This window comes from Anopheles maculipalpis, chromosome 3RL (genome assembly GCF_943734695.1).
Source record: "Anopheles maculipalpis chromosome 3RL, idAnoMacuDA_375_x, whole genome shotgun sequence".
Taxonomy (NCBI): domain Eukaryota; kingdom Metazoa; phylum Arthropoda; class Insecta; order Diptera; family Culicidae; genus Anopheles; species Anopheles maculipalpis.
Genome location: NC_064872.1, coordinates 61,570,711 through 61,588,703, shown reverse-complemented (window position 1 = coordinate 61,588,703; position 17,993 = coordinate 61,570,711). Strand labels below are relative to the sequence as shown.

Below are 17,993 nucleotides of genomic sequence, written 5' to 3'. Positions count from 1 at the left end.
AGAGTACGTCAAAGGTGGACATCGGGGAACCATCTTCTACAAGTTAATCCAGATCCTGGCGGATACTGATGATTGGTTTGGTTTGGATTAGCTTGAGGCTCTCGTATGTAGTCATCAGTGATCCTACTAACAAATAATGATTTACATCTTTGCAGTTGTCGACAACGTTACCCATCTTGAGCTTAAAGTCATTTAAAGTATGCCTATAACATCAAAAATTCTCTACTCATTTAAATTTGGGACGAATAATCTGTCTAAAGCAGACCGAAGAAAAAAAAAGGACTGATGTACGATGAAGTAAAAATTTAACATTTAATTGATCATGCCAGGTGCCCATCGACTCAGTCATGTAATGAAAATGGCATCGGACTTCCCAGCTCGATAAATCCTTTTAAGCCGTCTAGGTCGAACACAAAGTCAATTTGTACCATGCTATCAACGGTGTTGTGATAAGGCACTTACCATAATGAAGTAAGAAAAGTAAAATTAATGATCATATATTTCTATATTTTATTTCAGTTTTTCGCGTCGCAGACTTAAATGGAACACTTGGAAGGGGGCGGAGAATGGGAGAAGAGGAGGTTTTTGGGGGGGGAAAATTCACATTCGATCATGTGCCACATCTGCACCATCACATCATGCATTTTTGTGTCTCTATTTTTGTATGTGTATGTGTTCTGTCTCTATAACCTTAATCGCGTAGCATTATTTGTTCACGTTGTTTATCGTTATAATTATTTAGAGTTTTCTCCTCTTTCGTTCTGTTTCTTTTTTTGTTGTTGTTGCTTTTTATCATACTCAGTTTTCCAGTTTGATCAACACATGTACACTTACAAACAAAAGAACTGCTATCCGTAGAACATAGAAAAAAAAAACGTTATGCATATTCGACTGCGCCATCATTTCGCTTTCGTTCCACCCAAACAAAACATGAATACGATTGAAAGTATGTGCTACCGTGCGCGCGCTAATGAGAGCCTTAGTGCGGTTGAGATAGAAGAAGTATATATATAGATGTATATTTATATGTATTTATACGTATATATGCATTAAAGATGAAAGTTTGCAAAGCTTTATACAGTTTTTTTTTGTGTTTCGTTTTGTTTTGTTTGTTTGTTCAGCATAATTTTAGCATTATAGAAAATTTGTCAAATGTGCTCCCCCGTTGCTGCTGCTGCTGCCTTTTCCTCACCATGGGCAGCCGGGGACGATTTTGTAACGATTCAATTTGGCAATAATGTTCCGGTTCCGGTTGTTCCGGAACACGATGCACACCTACTGCAACACACAATTGGCATTCATCACCCCTTTCTTTACACATTTACTTAACCCCCTTGTTCAAGATTACATCAGTTTAATATCATGTTGTGTCTCTGTATGTATTGCAGCATGAATGTGAGTGTTTGGGGATCGTTTTTTTTAAATACAGCTTTGTAAATATAGCGTTTTTCCATCATAGCAAAGGGCATTCATTTGTGTATCTCTTTCCTCGTACGCACATTAGCGGGGCAACACTGCCCCAAATGGTAGCTTCTTTACGTTTCGTACAAAAGCTTACGTCTACTACTACCATCGTCAAAAAACCAAACCTAATGGAATCCGTGATACATTACTGGGGCCAATTAAAGGGGGAGGAGGACTGCTGCTGTTTGTGCACTGCTTCCTTCACTTTCTATCCTGAACATATTAAACAAAACTACACTAGATTTGTCGTGATTTAAAACAAAAAGCGGGACTGTGTTCGAGTAGATTTGTAACATATTTACACTTACTTATAAACGTGCTTTCGTTTCGTTTAGATTAGGACGAATATCTGGGAGGGGAGTTTTTGCTACAGGGAGAGTGAGTGTGTGAGGGAGAAGAAATGCGGAAATGCTTCTGCTTACAAATGACCCTACCCGTCTAAAAAAAAAAAAACTATTTAAATGCATCCGCATTTTGTAGTCGGAGTGAATGGGGTTTTTCGGTTTTTGATGTGCGCGATTCCTCCCCTACAAAGTTTTCCTCTGAGATTGATTGTTCGTTAGGTTTTTGTCCAACATTTTCTCGGGCAGCTCCGTTTTTTATCCATTATTTAATCTCGTTGTGTTCGTTCTAGTGTGTTTTCGATTAATTCAAACTCAAGCAAAACTAGGAAGAGAAAACGGTAAGAAAATCCATATTTAAATGTATCTTCAATAGGAGAAGCATAGAAGATGCAGCATTAAAAGGTAAAACGGGTCGGGAATGATACGTGATGAATAGGACCGTGTGTGTTCCCTTCTCGACACTATCTCTAAGCTTAGGCCTGCCATAGCTTACAAGAATGGGCATCGCTGCCCGAGGAGCAACATCATTAAAAGCATTTTTTAAATTATTCATCTTAATTAGAAACCCACAAATGGAAGAAGAATATAAATGAAATCCGTCCCACTTTTCATACCAATTCGTGATGTTAATAAACTAACAGTGCGTACCCCTTTCTAAAATTGGGGCAGGAAGAAGATTCATTTAAATTGCAAACAGCGGAAAACATAAAGCAAAACATAAAAGCAACATTTTCTGTGTTTTAAAAAATCCTCAATTCATTTTTAGAGAAATAAGATGTAGACGGATTCCTCAAACAAAAAAAAAAAAAAAACCCTCTCAACGGTATAATGATAGAAAAAGCATCTCGCTATGTGTAGAGCTATATAACAAACAAAACATAAACACGAAGAAATACCTTACCTGCTCACCCTAAAACTCTGATTGATCGCGCTCGATTGGTATTCACACCTACCTAACTATGCTTCTGATTTCAAACTACTTCAGTTCGATTTCGTGTCACTACCAGTACTGCGCACGCTTCCCCGGCAGGGACGCTTCCCACGAGAGGGGGAAAAAAGGGGAAAGGGAAAGAGAAAAGGGAGGTTACGATCACCATCACCCAGTTACTACGTCGATTCTGGGTGGGGTGCTAAACGATCACTAAACACTAATATCCTACTAATCAACACGCTTACGTTCTCTTTCCCGGCTGTTGTGCGCGCCCGTGACACTTTTCGCTAGGTAAACCTATTTTAATACGGCATTACACATGTATAAATGTATGAGAGCTAATGTGACTGAATGTGTTTTTTTTTTGTGGGCGTGTGTACGAATGCAATCATAGAAACCTAAATAAATAGCCAAATATACTGTCCACCCCGCAGTTACACACTTTTTTTGTTGTTGTCTCCCGATATGAGATGAGTGATGTAGGTAGCAAAGTATCCGAAAACAGCAAGAAAAAAGGATACGATTCGGACACGAACGGGAACAACCATGGGTTAGGTGTGCACAGGTGGTGTAATAGAAGAGAAGAACCTATGACTGCTGTTTTGTTGCTGACGATGGTGATGACTTTACTGCTTCTTTTTCTTCTTCTTCTTCTTCTGCTGCTTCTTCGTTTGCTCCGGCATCGACGGCAGTGTCGATGGAAAGTCGTTGGCGCGGCCGGACATTTATCAGAAGGGTGCGGCTTCCTTATATTCACTTGGGTCCATGGTGAAGAAATCTTCCAGCTTCCACTGGAGCGTTTCGAACGTGGGCCGCCGCATCGGGTCCTTGTTCCAGCATTCGAGCATGATCTCGTACAGCGGTGTGTTGCAGTTCTGTGGCTGTGGCATGCGGTACCCGTGCTCGACCTGTGTTAACACTTCGGCGTTCGTCATGCCTGAAATAAAAGATTGCAAAAAAAATGACACAAATTAGTACTCCGATAATATTTCGATACAGAAAGAACTCCAAAAAATTAACACTTACCCGGATACGGTATTCTGCCGTATGTGACCAGCTCTGTGAGCAGGATGCCGAAACTCCACACGTCGGATTTGATCGAGAATTTGCTGTAGTTGGCCGCTTCCGGTGCGGTCCACTTGATCGGGAACCGGGCACCAACGCGTGCCTCATATTCATCTTCTTTGATTAATCTACAGGCAGAAAAAATCCAGTTAAAGTAAAAAAATGTCCTGTTCTTGGGGAGGAAAGATCGAAACCTTACCTAGCTAATCCGAAATCGGCAATCTTGACGATATTATTATCACCGACCAGCACGTTACGTGCGGCCAAGTCACGATGGATGTAGTTCTGGGACTCGAGGTATGCCATACCGGCCGCAATCTGGGCCGCCATATCGATGAGCTGTGGCAACTTTAATGATCTGCCCTTACCTAAAGCGAGCAAGGGAGAGGTTCATTAGAAACTTTTGGAGAATTGGGACTTTTCATATCCACGACTTACCCTGCAGAAAGTCTAGCAATGAGCCGTGCTTCATGAGCTCTGTGATGATGTAGATCGGTTCCTCCAGCGTGCAGACAGCGTACAGCTGGATCAGCTTGGTGTGCCGCAGCTTCTTCATGATCTGTGCCTCGGCAAGGAAATCTTTCGGATCCATTGTGCCTGCAATTGGGAGAAGATCGTTAATTTCTTGTACAATTGAGTATAGACAATCGTAGCTTACTTACCCGATTTGAGTGTCTTGATGGCGACCGGGGTAGTGTTGTTCCAGAGACCCTCCCATACATCGCCAAACTGTCCGGAGCCGAGCTTGCGCACGAACTTCAGCGACGTTCTATCGATTTCCCACTGATCGCGTGTGCGATGAGATAGACCATCCGTGACAGGTTTCTCAATCTGCGAATAAGAATAGAACGTTTATAAGTATTTTGTTTTTCCCTCTAAACAGTATCAGAAATTAAACGTTAGCGGTCAATATTATTCAAGTAGAGGAAGCAACAAATAGTACTGCTAAACATCAAATAGAAACCGAGTCACACATTCAAAAGATACACTCGCAACAAGGGATAACGATATTAATGTACAACGAATGAGAAAAAAGGGGGAAGTCTAGCGCGAATTAATGCGAAAGGACAACGATGGGACAAATGAAAATGGAAGGAAATAGATGTCTCCGTTGTGCGTTGAACAAAAATCATTAGACATTGGGGCGGGATCGATCAAGCCGTGGATCGTGAGGTAGCATCCATAAGTACTCTAGAACGTTGGTCGATGCCGTTTACTCGTTCGAAGTCGTTCTGGTCAATGTCCAGCAACCAGGTCACACACCACCACATCACCCATCATCCTATCGGCAAGACGAATTCGAATGCCGTTCGAGTAAAGTTTGTAAAGATCCGTTGACAGTCCATTCGTTAGAAGCGCTATCTTTCGATCACCAACGAGGATGGGCTGTACTTGCCAAGTGCAGTTTGAGGTGGGGCGCTGTAGCACACACACACACGTAGCACAGGGTAGGAAGAAAGTCGTTTGAATGCAAATGCGTGTATACGGTGCTGCGTGGCGCAAAGATGGGCAATCTTAACCACTCCTCACAACAAAACGTGCGTATGTTGGCACACACAAACACACTGATGTTGAAAAAACATCCGCTCACTGTCGTTGGCCGCGTGCGTTGCTTCTTCCGGTAATGGGCAAATAAATTCGTATAAATCGCACCTCAAAACCCTTACTCTAGGTGCGCGAGCGTTGTCTCCCGCGCACGGTCCCGAGCGTGGAATGTGCTACTGTTGGTCTTGAAAGCGTGAATTTCCGCAATCCAACAGTCAACTTGTACGGGGGTAAGTTGTGTCTTGGTTTTGGCTTGTTTTATTTTCAAACTTACTGATGTGTCAGTTTTTCGGCATTCTGACGCGTTAGGCGTGTCGTCAGAACTCCACAATTTACTTGCTGAATGAAAGTGAATGTTTGTGCCCTGTACGATGCACGAGACAAAGGTCTTCTCTATGTGCACACCTTAATCACGTCATAAAACCTGCTGTACTGTTGGAACATCGTTTTATAAAGCCTTTAACTGTTGTTGCTTCTCGTTTCTTATGGTCCAATTTTCTCCCTCCATTAGCAGAATTTCAAGACAATTTGCTTAATTCATTCTCACAAGAGTTGCGCTTCTTCTTGAACGCGATCACGATCACAGTCGCTAAGTCGTTGCATTTGTGGCTTTGTTTACGCGAATTGATTCGCGGGGATGGCAACGCAAATGTCGGAGATGCATTTGAATAAACGTCCGTTTCCGGTGTTTGTGACAGATTTGCAACGACAATTCTTGGAGATCGTGTGCTGCGCGTCAACTCGAAAGGTTTCTGACGGTAAGCTCCGTTTATTTATTTGACTAGCATTTAAAGAGCTCATGTCTTTTAGATGAGTCGTAATAAATTTAAAAATTAAGTTAAAATAAGGAAGAAATCGATCATGCTGATTTATTGCAGTGTTCCTCATAATATTCTGACAAAAAAAAAAAAAAAAAATGGAAACGTCTTCTTTATACATCAGAAAGCAACAATTCCATTCGAATGCGTATGCAATGCAAATAGCCCATTACAATCATACATATGAGGCCGTGCAAAATGTGTATTATTGATTTTTATGATAAATTGAACTTCATTTATCTCTTGTCGGTAGCTGCAGGCAGATTTCACCTGTACATGAAGATTTCTGTAGCAATGGAATTGAATTGTATTTAAATTTATGTTATACCTTCCTTGTACTTCATGTCTTTAGACTTCCGTGTTTTGTCCGGCAAAAGTAAATTGGCAGTTAAACGAACAGAGAGCGAGAAATATATTGCACAACCACTGCCGAATAAGAGGAACCAAGAAACAAGAAGGGAATTAAGAGCACACAAGTTATGGTTTAATTAACAATCACAGCAGTAAAGTTGCAAACGAAGATAAATATCGTATTCCTAGAGATGGCTTATTCCCATCAAGAATTGAATTCTAGACTGCTGTACCCTCATACTTAGAGCGATACTCTTGCCCAGGTTTTACCAATAACGATAAACCACAAAAAGATCGGCGAGGCAACGCAAACAACCAACCGATATATGCACGGTGCGTGTATTTTATTTCCCGAGCCAGGCAGCGCATAGCAAATGAGATGATGATGCTCCACCGAACCGCGGACTGATCGTTCTCTTTTGCAAAACATTGGCATGACAGATCATCAAACCGACGAAGAAGCACACCCTAGTCGTCGTGGGGTGTAACCACCCATCCAAACCGAAAGGAACGTGTGCGGAATGTGTGTGCACTTCTCTGTCTTTCTTTCGATCGGTAGCTGGCAAGGTACGATACTTCTCTACCGGAGCCCCTGCGGAAGCAAGAGCCATTGAACGCGTTGTTTTTTTTTGCGCTGTTGATTGGTATTTTCTGCCCGTTAGGATCCAAGGACGCGCATGCCGGTGCATGGGGAACGCACGATCGTCATCATTCGCGTGGATGACGTTCGTGGACGGGGCGAGGAAGGGTGAATTTATTGGCGGGCTCTGCAGCCATGATCTGGTACCGTTAGGCACGAAAAAAAAACGAGGAAAAACAGAAGTAACTGTACGAAAAAAACAAACAAAATTACTGCTTCTACTCGCGCACGCACAAATGGGGAAGATACTATTTACAAACAAAAGATTATTATTTTTGAATTTATAAACATTAAAACTCTTTTATTTGAAACTACTATTTACACAAGAAATTGCAACGGCGAGCATTAGGGAGCACACACAAAAATAGGTGCATCTAGATCGATAGGTTTTTCGCGGCCATATTCGGATTAATAACATTTATCGTCAATTTTAAATTATATCTAAATGCGCCAAGATGTACTATAACGAGCTAAAGACAAATAAACATTCAAAATAACAGGCTAACGATACGGACCACAACGATGAACCTTCTACATACAGGTTTTCCAACCCTATAATGGATGTAAAATCCTTCAGAGGAATGTTTGAAATATATAGTGTAATATTTTAGACCCTTTGTGGAGCTTTGCAGCCATACAGTGGAATGTTGTGTTAACTTGGAGCAAATTTTCAACTCGAGTGTGAAATCGAGTAGCAATCAGCTAAGGTTTTAAAAAGGAGTAGTTAGAACAACTTTTATAAATGATTATTGCGACAAAATCTGTTCAATAGTGAATACAGCGTGCTGCTGAATATATACTATTGCATGATTTTGTTTTATTTCACCGATTTTTACAGAAGAGCTGGAAACGCTCGGTAGAAATTGCACAATAAAATTGCAAACTTCCACAGAAAAATTGCCAATTTGCCCTAACTGAAAACAACATTGCACATTATGATTGAAAAGTTCAATAAAAAGCTTAAAATGGTTCACTTTTGATTTGAAAAATTCGATTATATTATATTACACAAGATGCATTTTACAGGGTTTCGATGCATACAATCGAATTGTACAATTACTTAATGGAATATTTCTAACGAATGTTTGAATACTGCTTTGCAATCATATAATAATAATTCTAAAATCATGGAATTAAGCATTCACTGAGGGGAAATTGGCATTGCGACTGTGGAATTTTGCAGTCCGTTATGGTTAAACAAGAAGCAGTAATTTAGGACAACTTTTGCTACAATTTTTTGCGTTTAATCCGTTCAAGTATCTGATACGGTGATGATAATATGGTGTGCTGATGTAAACAAGCTATAAAGACAATTTTTAGTTTTGGTTGTTTAACAGAAGAGAACGAAATACTCAGGAGAAATTCCACCCTTTGATTGCAAAATTACCCTAGCGTAATGTAAGATCACAATATACAGTTGCAAAGCTACCCAAGAAGCTTGTAATATTTCACTATCCATTTGACTTAAATCTAGTGTTTCAAATTTTCCATTATAAAGATCGAAATCCTGTAAATGAACTATTTACAAACATTCGAGGACAATAAATCAACGTTGGAGTTTTAGCACTGTACAAAAATTGGTTCTAATGGGCGGCAACACAGGGAAGGTGGTTTATGGCATGGCAATAATCTATTTTTATTGACTTTCTTTTTAACTGATCATCACCGTTAAAGGGAGGGAGTGCGTGTGTTGAAGTCATCGAAAAAACAAGAGTTTTCCTACCTCAAACAGCTGATAGTAACGACTTGACTGTGACACAAATGATTGATGTGTTGATATTGAGATGACGAGTGGTGGGCAGATGATGAGATGTTGCAAATGTTGATTGATTTAGAATGGTTTCGTTTACGGTTTATCCATAAAGAAGTTTTATTTAAATTTAATTTTATGATTTAGACATTGTTGTCGTTGAATGCCGGGGGCAAGAGAGTGAAGGCGAATGAAATGAAGGTATGAAAAAACCGCAACCGATTGTTACACAAACACGAGAGCGATAGAGAAAATAAAAGAAAAAGAGAGAAAGAGAAAAAGAAAAACATATTTCTGGTTAGAAGAAAGCGGCGGACGCCCTTGAAAGGACAGCGAAGGAATTGAAGGCGAAATGAAAGAGTGCTCGAGAAGGAGACGTGTTCCGGTGGACGGCTCTGGTTGGGAAGATCACACCCACCGACTTTTGGGGTGCCATTTCTTTAAAACCCGTAAGAAACTAATCCATTCACTCTACCAGAGGCTTCCAATCGTCGGACACAATCTCCCTTTCGCCAAAGCTCATCTTAGAGTGCCGTTCGTTTGACGTAAGATCAGGGTTGCTGACGATTGGGATCAAGACACGCGAATCCCGGGGATCGCGAAAGATTCGGTCATCGGGGCAACGACTAATGGTCCTAAGGTCGGGATTCTTGTCTCCTTCTCTACACAAAACCACCATCGGGTGTGTGTGTGTGTGTGTGTGTGTGTGTGTGGATAGTGTCATTTTTACGATTTGCCTTAATTGGATTTTTATTTAACCACCGTCCGTCGATTAGGCGCGCTCTAGTCATCGCAGTGGGTGACGTTCGTTTGGGGAACGGGGAATTTTTATTGTGCCTAGTATACCTATCGCCCGAATGGTAACCACAACTCGCAAAAAGGTATTCGTACGAGTTTGTCGCTTGGTGTGTAGCGGGGGAAGAAGAAAATGACAGCCAAAAGAGATATTTATATGAAAACGAAAATCAGCCAGAAAAATAAAAACCAAAAAGCCTAAAATTAATAAACCGGTAAAAGAGAAAGAAGGAAAAAAACCCAATCGACAGCCATCATGCGCACTGCTGTCTACACGAGGACTCGTCCAAGGCCTCCATCCAGAGAGAACGAGAAATATTTCGTACATCAGTGTTAATTGTTCTTTTGCTTTGCGGGATTATGTATCGCAAACACAAAAGTGCAAGGATTAGGAGAACTTCCGAAAAGGAAAATAGCTTCTTTATGTTCCGAAGCAGCTTGCAGAAATATTTCTTGTTCCCGTTTGACATTCAACATGAAAAGCGATTTAAGAATTGAATTTTTTGAAAAAGTAAATTTAAGTTACGACAAACTCAAAAGAACAAATCGCAAAGCATCACACACACAAACCGAGAGATAAAAATAGAAGAAAAAACCTAGAACAAACATTCTTCCCCTTTGATTGATCTAAACATAAAGCCAATGAATCGAAAACAAATTAAATACGAAGTAAAGAATTGAAACGCCCTTCAAATATACAGCGCTCAAACATAACACAGTGAAGCGTTTTTCACAAAAGCAAGTAAGAATAGGTGTCCTTTTTTGCGCCTTACCTGTACGCACGGTTTGCATAGATTCACGCACAAACCGTCCGAATCCTTCGAGTAGTGCTCAACCAGCTCCTGCAGTGTGCGGAATGTGGTCCTTCGTGCAATAAAGAAACCGCCCTCGTCCAGCTGCCTTATGCGGTAGTGTTTCACCGTATCACCGTCGCGCACTGCCGCACACCAAGGCATCACATAGAAGTAGCAGGGAAGGGAGAGAAGAAAGGATTAATAGATTTTTTTAATTATTAAACGTCAAAAAAACGATCAGTCCGTCTCAAAAGAGGCGTGTGAGTGGTTCTCGTCTGAAAAAAATACCTACCGGATAGGGAATAATCGTTATGGCGGCTTTCCGAGTCGCGAATCAAAAATGCACCATGCTCGTTCTCTGGCAGCAGCAGCTTCTTCTCCGCCTCTATTCTTTTGATCTTGCGGAAGTACCATCTGTATCATTTGGGGGACAGAAACAGAAGAATGGTAAAGAATATTAGACACGTCGATGATGCAAGTGGTGCAAAAAATGCAGCTTTTGCTTAGGGTTTAAATTATAACACTTAAGTACACAATGAGGCTCTGTTGGGAATATGATAGCATAATTAATTTACATCAAAACAGTAGACAACAAATTATTTTATTTAACGTTTTGCACAATGGTTTTAAAGGCGTTAAATAGCTCATTAAAATGTTGATCTGGAATTCGACGATAAAATTGCGAAAAACTCCCACAAATTCCACCCCTTAACCGATAATATAAAGCGATAATATCAATGTATTTGGGTTCAGATACGCTTATAAAATATCTTTAAAGCAAACTACTTTATTTGTCTCTCATATATATCAATATCACTATAAAGACAACATTTGTCGCGTGCGTGCATAACCAGTGTGCGTGATCTAATAGGCACCAGAGTCTAAACATTAGACCCCCATGAATCGTTACAATATTTAGTAAAATTGTGCTTCAAGTTACGCTCAAATGAAATAATGCTACGAGGTAGGCTTCAGACTGCTAGGGAGACTCCAAATTTCATGCTTTCACTCATCGTTAAGTTCGATATAACATGCGACATAGTACTCCACAATGTTGTTAGTTTTGATGTTTCGTTTCTCGGATTAGTTGGTCTTCCGTTAGAGGAGTATTGGTTCCTTCCAAATTCCGGTATGAACTTTTGTACTGATATGCAAACGTCAAAGAAAACAGGCTGTAATTTAGAAATTGGTAGGACACACCAACCCAAACATGATGGCACTAGTCACACACTTGCCTCCATGATCCACACTTTGTTTTACGTAGATAGGAGCTTCCTGGACAAGTTGTCTAATCGAAGTGTTCCGGATTGCAAGTTATTTTCGCACGGTTCGATCTTTGAGCATTAACTTATTGACTTTTGTTGCTTGTCTGCTTTCCGTAGGACTTTTTTGGCGATAAATTGTGGCTGACAGAAGCCCCACACCCTTGGAATAGTCACTGTGGATGTGTTCTTGCTTAGTAGGGATTTCTAACCAATTGTTTACTGCAAATGTTTAAATATTTTACAATGAAATACAATTCGAATTTCCTGATATAGTACTTAGCAAATAATGTATAAACAAAACAGCCACAGGAAGTCATTATTAACCCAGTATGACTTAATAATCATGTTGCAACATTTTCACATGTTTCCTGTAGCAATATCATCTATTTAAGAATAGGTAAATAAAATCATAATAAAAAGGGTAGACACGTAAAAAGGGTCGTACGTTTTAGAAATTGGATTGCAGCTTAAACTCTGTCCGATACTTCATTTGCTTAGCCCCCCCCCCCCCCCCCCTTCCCACCAATACCAAAAAGCCCTATCAACGACAACTCCCTGAAGTGCTTGGAAAGTTAATTATTGCCTGCCACGCAAGCGGGAGCAAGAGACAGAGAGACAGAGGGGCAGATCCTGGCCTGCCGCCACCGATGGAGGAAAATTTTCCATTTTGGACAGGTGACTATCATGCAGGCGGACGTGGCCAATCTAGGCCGAGAGGTTGACAGACCGGGCGCCCTTATACGTCCGAACTGGTGAGACTGGCACGATACTCCCCGATGGACATTTCTCCCGCACAGGGACTCGTTACGAAGAAAGTCCATAATTACACAGCTACCCATCCCTTCGGGTGAACACATGTACATTTCCCGTATAGCTCCACCCATACCTCCTCGTGCCGCAGCCCTATGCTGGTGATTGGTGTTTGACATCACGCCTAATGCTGGTCGGGCGGGAAATCTGCATCCCTGCGGCACATGGTTAATAGCGGCGGCGGTGCATAATTCGCGACGATAAAAGGTGCACAAACACGGGAACCGAGGGTTTGCGTATCCCTTAATTGGCCAGATCACGGGCAGATGCATTTTTGCTGCTCATTTCGCAACAAAATTGTCTCCCATCTAACCACACAGAAGTGTGACATAAGGCCTGAAACGAACCACGGGCTCTAAAAGTGCAGACTGATGCATCGCTGCTTCTTCGCGAACAAAGTGCGATCGGAAGGACAAACAAGGGCCGCTGCGTTTCAAACAGTTTGAACATATGTGTTTACTTTTTTTCTTTTCAATTTAGAAATAGATATCGTTGTTGCCACACACGCATCTTTCTCTCGCTTAGCTTACATTCCATTTAATTGGAAACGAGTCGCATTACGGTGGCGATAAGTGGCGTTACGAAGGCATTATCGAGGTGACATATTCTGGTACCCATCGAGAGGTGAAAATTTATGCCCAGCAGCGCATGAGTTGTCTCACAAAATGGGGGAGATGGGGGCTTTGCAGATGGCGGAGAGTATTGGCACAGGCAATTGCAAGTTGCATGTTGCATTCGCGATGGGTAACGAGCGAGATAAGGAGGACGCTGCAAATCGGATCATATATTCATGCGTATTTCTCACGCCATGCCAATTTGCACGAATGCTGTTTTTTTGTTGCCTTTTCATCCTACCCCGACGTGTCGAACAATTATCGACATAAACAGGTTAAAAATAACGCTATAAAGCAGACGATCGAGGGAAAACGGTGAGCGCAAGAAGAGGCGTTTGCAACAAAATCAAGCTCGTAAAGTATCATCATCCGGTGTGTGCGTGTGTGTATCTTGTTACCGATTTTCGATTGCATAAAGCTGTAAAGCAGCATCCGTAGCTGTTACTAAGAGAACACCCGCTTCGCGGCTAGAGATTTTCCTCCAGCCGGGAGATAAATTATTCCAAATAAGTGCATTAATTCGTCACGTCGCGATTAGGTGCGCCGCGTCCTGTCGATCGAGTGCAATTAATATCTTCCGCCGTACGATCGATACCTCCCGGAGGATTTACATCCAACAAATTGTGATCCGCAGCGCTCTAAGCTTTAAGACGTAGTTGTTTGTTTGGGAGAAGGGGGCTCAATTTGAACCTCAATCCGTCTCGCACACACTAAAATCGTGACTGCCACGAAGGGTTGTGGTGGTGGTGGTTGCATTAGTGATAAAGCACAAATTCGCAAACCGCACAATTAAGGCACCAATTCGCATATGTAGACAACAGTTATCACTTTCGGAGGATGAGTCGCAACACCGGTCCCGCTGGTTTTTGTTTAATTTAAATGCTTGTTTTGTGTGTTCTATCGCGTGTAGTTTCTATTTTTATGATTGCGACGGACTGTACCAAGAGCTTGCTAAAAAAAAAGACTTGACACGAAAACCATCCTTCACAGCCGTTTGACGGATTGTTCGCAAAAACAAACCACCGGTAATTATATGTCTGGAGCTGTGAGATTCTGCTGGTAGGATGGCGCCAAACAAAGCGAAATTGATTGTTGAATTTCGAAAAATAAACGATGACAAACAAACGAACTATTTAGCTCATTTGCATTGAGAGGTATAAAAAGATAAAGAGTGCCTACATGAGGCTGACTAGAAAATTAGATTGAGAAAAAGATGCGTAAACGTATAGCAGCAGTTGCACAGTTGCAAAATTGCTAGCTCTCTAAGCAAATGTGGAAAATCCCGCATGCTATTCGTCAAAGCTCGGCCGATCACGATTTCCGTAATCTTAAAAGCACAAGCACACACTCCGATACAAATCAACACACACGAGACAGAGTGTAATTACAGTTTTCCACCTTATAAAAGGGTTCATCGTCTGTGTCTAACTGCCGCATGGAACGTGAAATTTTTGCGATTGTCAATTGCAAGCGAGCGGTTCTAAAAATAAAACACCCATGGCACACAGGTGAATAAGTGGAATTTTTTTTGCTGCCACCATCCATCATCCAAACGATCGTGTGGACCGGGTGACGATCGGAGCATCCGTGATAAGGCGTGAAAACTTTCCACTGTTTTCCAGAACACCCAGAGATATGCGCAGATACGCAGAACATGTCTGTGTGTCTGGTGTGTTTAGTGTTGATTTTTATTGAATAGATGCTGGTTTTGAAAGGGGTGGGTATAGGGAAACTGCTAGAAAAACCTGCATTATGACGGGTCGTTAAAATACGGGGTCGAATGCTTTAAATTTCTGTTTCTGTTCTGGAAAATTCTACAAATGTGGAGAAGGATTTTCCGCACTAGAAGCGTGTTAAGATGATCGTTTATTCTTTTATGAGTTAAAATTATGTAAGCTTTTGTAACAACAACGTTAGAAGGTTGTGTGAAGAAGAAAAAAGGCAACAGAATGGCGACAGCAAAATATTTAAAAAATTCTTGCCGTGCCATTTCTATTTTGCATCAAAAATACCATTCTCATTACATCATCGAGACGCTGAGATCATGTACCGAGGGGGTCTACTTCATTGTTTGACCAGCGCTAAAGCCAGCATAATTTTAAATTACTTTTTGCACACCCATCGAACTCTGTCCAATTCTTCAGACTCATCGATCTATTCTGGTGCGCTATTCAACTCAGCGTTTGTTTGCTCTTTTGGCAACATTCAACAACAGATCGATGTGAAACTCTTGTATCCGCCTTGACGCACGTCTGCTTAACGATGGGCACAGAAAGGACCATTGTGGTCCGAAGGTATGTGGTGTAAATGAACACACAGTAGCAAACACGTCTCTTAACAGTCTGACAGGATGAGAAAAGCGAGAGAGATACACATCAAAAGCAGCTAATTATACATGAAGAAGAAAAAAATAAGATACCAACTATACAAAACAAAAAAACAGAAACACGGAAAACGTGCTTTGCAAAGGCAACATTCGAGCAGGAACAAGAACGAAAGAGAAATCTGCTGGACACCCGATGGGATGCACGAAACAGTAGTAATCATATAGCGATTAGCGGAATTGTAAAGATCATTCGGATTAATTGAATTATCGTGTGTAAGGTGTGGCGCAGTTCTTTCCGGGATTTACCAACAGTAGGTCTCTTGGCCGGGCAGCAAAATGGTGTGGATAGAACTGTGGGTTGAACTTTGGAATACGATGAAACGATTCGTTTGGTGCGTGATTTGTTTTTAAGTTGTTAAATGTTTTCCCAAATAAAATAATTGACAGTTTAGTTGCTTTCCAATGGCTTTCATGACGCTTTCATTGCTCATAAACCCAAGCTCGTAAAGATAAATGACATGACATTAAAGCATTTTGCGATGTACAGTACAGCTAAATAAAAGAAAAATATATTTTTAAATTTTCGGCGTTAGTATTTAAGGCTTTGGAATAGGGGGAAAAACACAATGAAAAAATAAAAATGGAAAATAAATAAAGGAATATTCATAAAGGACGGCCAGGCCGTATTGCTAGGGAGTGCATAATTAAAATCATGCTATTAATGTATGTAACAGGCAAGAGGGTCGCCCGGTGCATTAGGCTACAGCTGCACTGATCTCCAAACGGCAGGATCGGAGCTCAAATCCCATCCGGACCGTCCCAGCGGAGTGAGGACTTGACTATCCAACTACGTGGTAACGGGCAAGTCTAGTATGCCATTCGATGGACGGCGTGACCTTAGAAGGTCGTTAAGTTAAGAAGAATAGACTGATATTAAAAAAAATCTGAAGTTACTTTTTTTTCCTACCAAGTATTACATATTTCTATTTTTTCTGTTATGCATTGAACACATTTGACTCAGTTTTCAGTTGGTTTGGAGTAGCTATGTGCAAATCAGAAGGGAAATCACTGGTGATACCATCAGCGATTTCTACAGGAGAAGAAATTGGAGTTCGTCTAGGTCCTCCATAATTTCCCGCACATCAGATTCGGTTTCACAAATCGTGGGCCTGGTCTCTCAGGCTGGCATTTTCCTCCGAGCGGAAGCATCGAAACGTTGCATTAACTCCCAGACTTAACTCGAAAATCTTCTCTTAATTTTCTGCCCATAAAAGAGGAGTGAATAAAAGCTCTGGCCTCGTGATATGATTCCTTAGATGCAAGTTCTTTGAGTTGGAAAAATCTCTCGAGAAGGATTTTTAAACGCATGAATGGAATAAACTGATCAAAACTAAATTGCGTTTGTCCTTTTTATCTATGTCAATTATGTTCGAGCATTAAATCAAGTGCAGGTAGTTATAGATAAATAATTGACCACTTTATCGCGGATGATCTACTGACGTACTCCAATTAAGTCTCACCACGAAATAATCAAAGCACACTACATTATGGGTTCCTCTCGTCCTGTTGCGCACAAAAGAAAGCATTCTTTCCAAATATTGGACAATATACAAGATTGCAACCAAGATTGTTGGCGCTGGCTGATGCCAAATATAGCAAAACAGTGCACACACTCAATTCGATGCAACTAGCGTCATAATTCAGCCGCTCGCTTGCGGGAACCGTAGCCAAAACCATACTGCACTGACCCACAAATGTGTGCTCAGGTGCTCGATGTGCCAAAAACGTAGTCACGCACGTGCAATTCGCTTGGTTTGCCAATGCCACCCCACCAGATACATCGATAACAAAACGAACGAAACCGAGGGCCCCTAGAATGAACGGGAACCGCGCACAGCAACAGATTAGCTTGGTGGATGAGCCTTTTGTGGGTTCGTTTGATGTTGGCAATTGCACTCAAACCCAACCAACGAGTTTGGCACAGTTTTTGGCACAACCTTGCAACCCTTTTCCGACAGGGGGTGGTAAAGCAAACCTGCAACCATTTTCCTACACGAGGGCCACTTCAGTTGGGAAAAAAAAATGAATCGCCATTTTGTTTATTTTTTTAACGAGAGGAGAGGCTCAACGGTGCGTTAAACATTTAATGTTTCACCGTCTAATCTCCCCCTCCAATAGATGTATGAATTATTTTGACAGGCCAATGACAGAACACAGCACGTATGACACAACCTACAAGTGAACAGAGAGCATTGTGCGTTGGCCTCGTTTTCCATCGCCACAGCCGGAATCATCTCGTTTGTTGCACGCGTTGTGTCCGTTTTGTCTTTTCGTTCTATAGCTGGCGTTCTTTTTGCATATCAGCCGTTGTCGCCACGTGGCCACGCACGATATGAGTAATGGCGTTGTGATGAGCTTATGCCCCGCATAAAACACAACATAGGGTTACAGTACGCGCATTACCAGCGCATGTGTGTATGT

At 41.4% G+C, this 17,993-nt stretch overlaps 3 protein-coding genes across 3 annotated transcripts in view; all 3 read right to left on the bottom strand.

Annotated features, from left to right (window-relative positions):
• Window positions 1-17,993, bottom strand: part of LOC126562401 (arrestin homolog) — a 413,496-nt gene that overhangs the window by 189,342 nt on the left and 206,161 nt on the right. The window lies entirely within an intron of this gene.
• LOC126562338 (PDZ and LIM domain protein 3) overlaps window positions 1-17,993 on the bottom strand; it is a 427,281-nt gene that overhangs the window by 253,941 nt on the left and 155,347 nt on the right. The gene's annotated exons all lie outside the window — the stretch shown is intronic.
• LOC126561347 (uncharacterized) overlaps window positions 3,407-17,993 on the bottom strand; it is a 34,390-nt gene continuing 19,803 nt past the window's right edge. The window contains exons 2-8 of the mRNA XM_050217448.1: window positions 10,790-10,911; window positions 10,477-10,640; window positions 4,467-4,635; window positions 4,243-4,401; window positions 4,004-4,172; window positions 3,766-3,932; window positions 3,407-3,676 (exon numbers count right to left, since the gene is read on the bottom strand). Coding sequence (XP_050073405.1) covers window positions 3,468-3,676; window positions 3,766-3,932; window positions 4,004-4,172; window positions 4,243-4,401; window positions 4,467-4,635; window positions 10,477-10,640; window positions 10,790-10,911 — 1,159 coding nt within the window. The 3' untranslated portion in view covers window positions 3,407-3,467. The remainder of the gene's footprint in view (window positions 3,677-3,765; window positions 3,933-4,003; window positions 4,173-4,242; window positions 4,402-4,466; window positions 4,636-10,476; window positions 10,641-10,789; window positions 10,912-17,993) is intronic.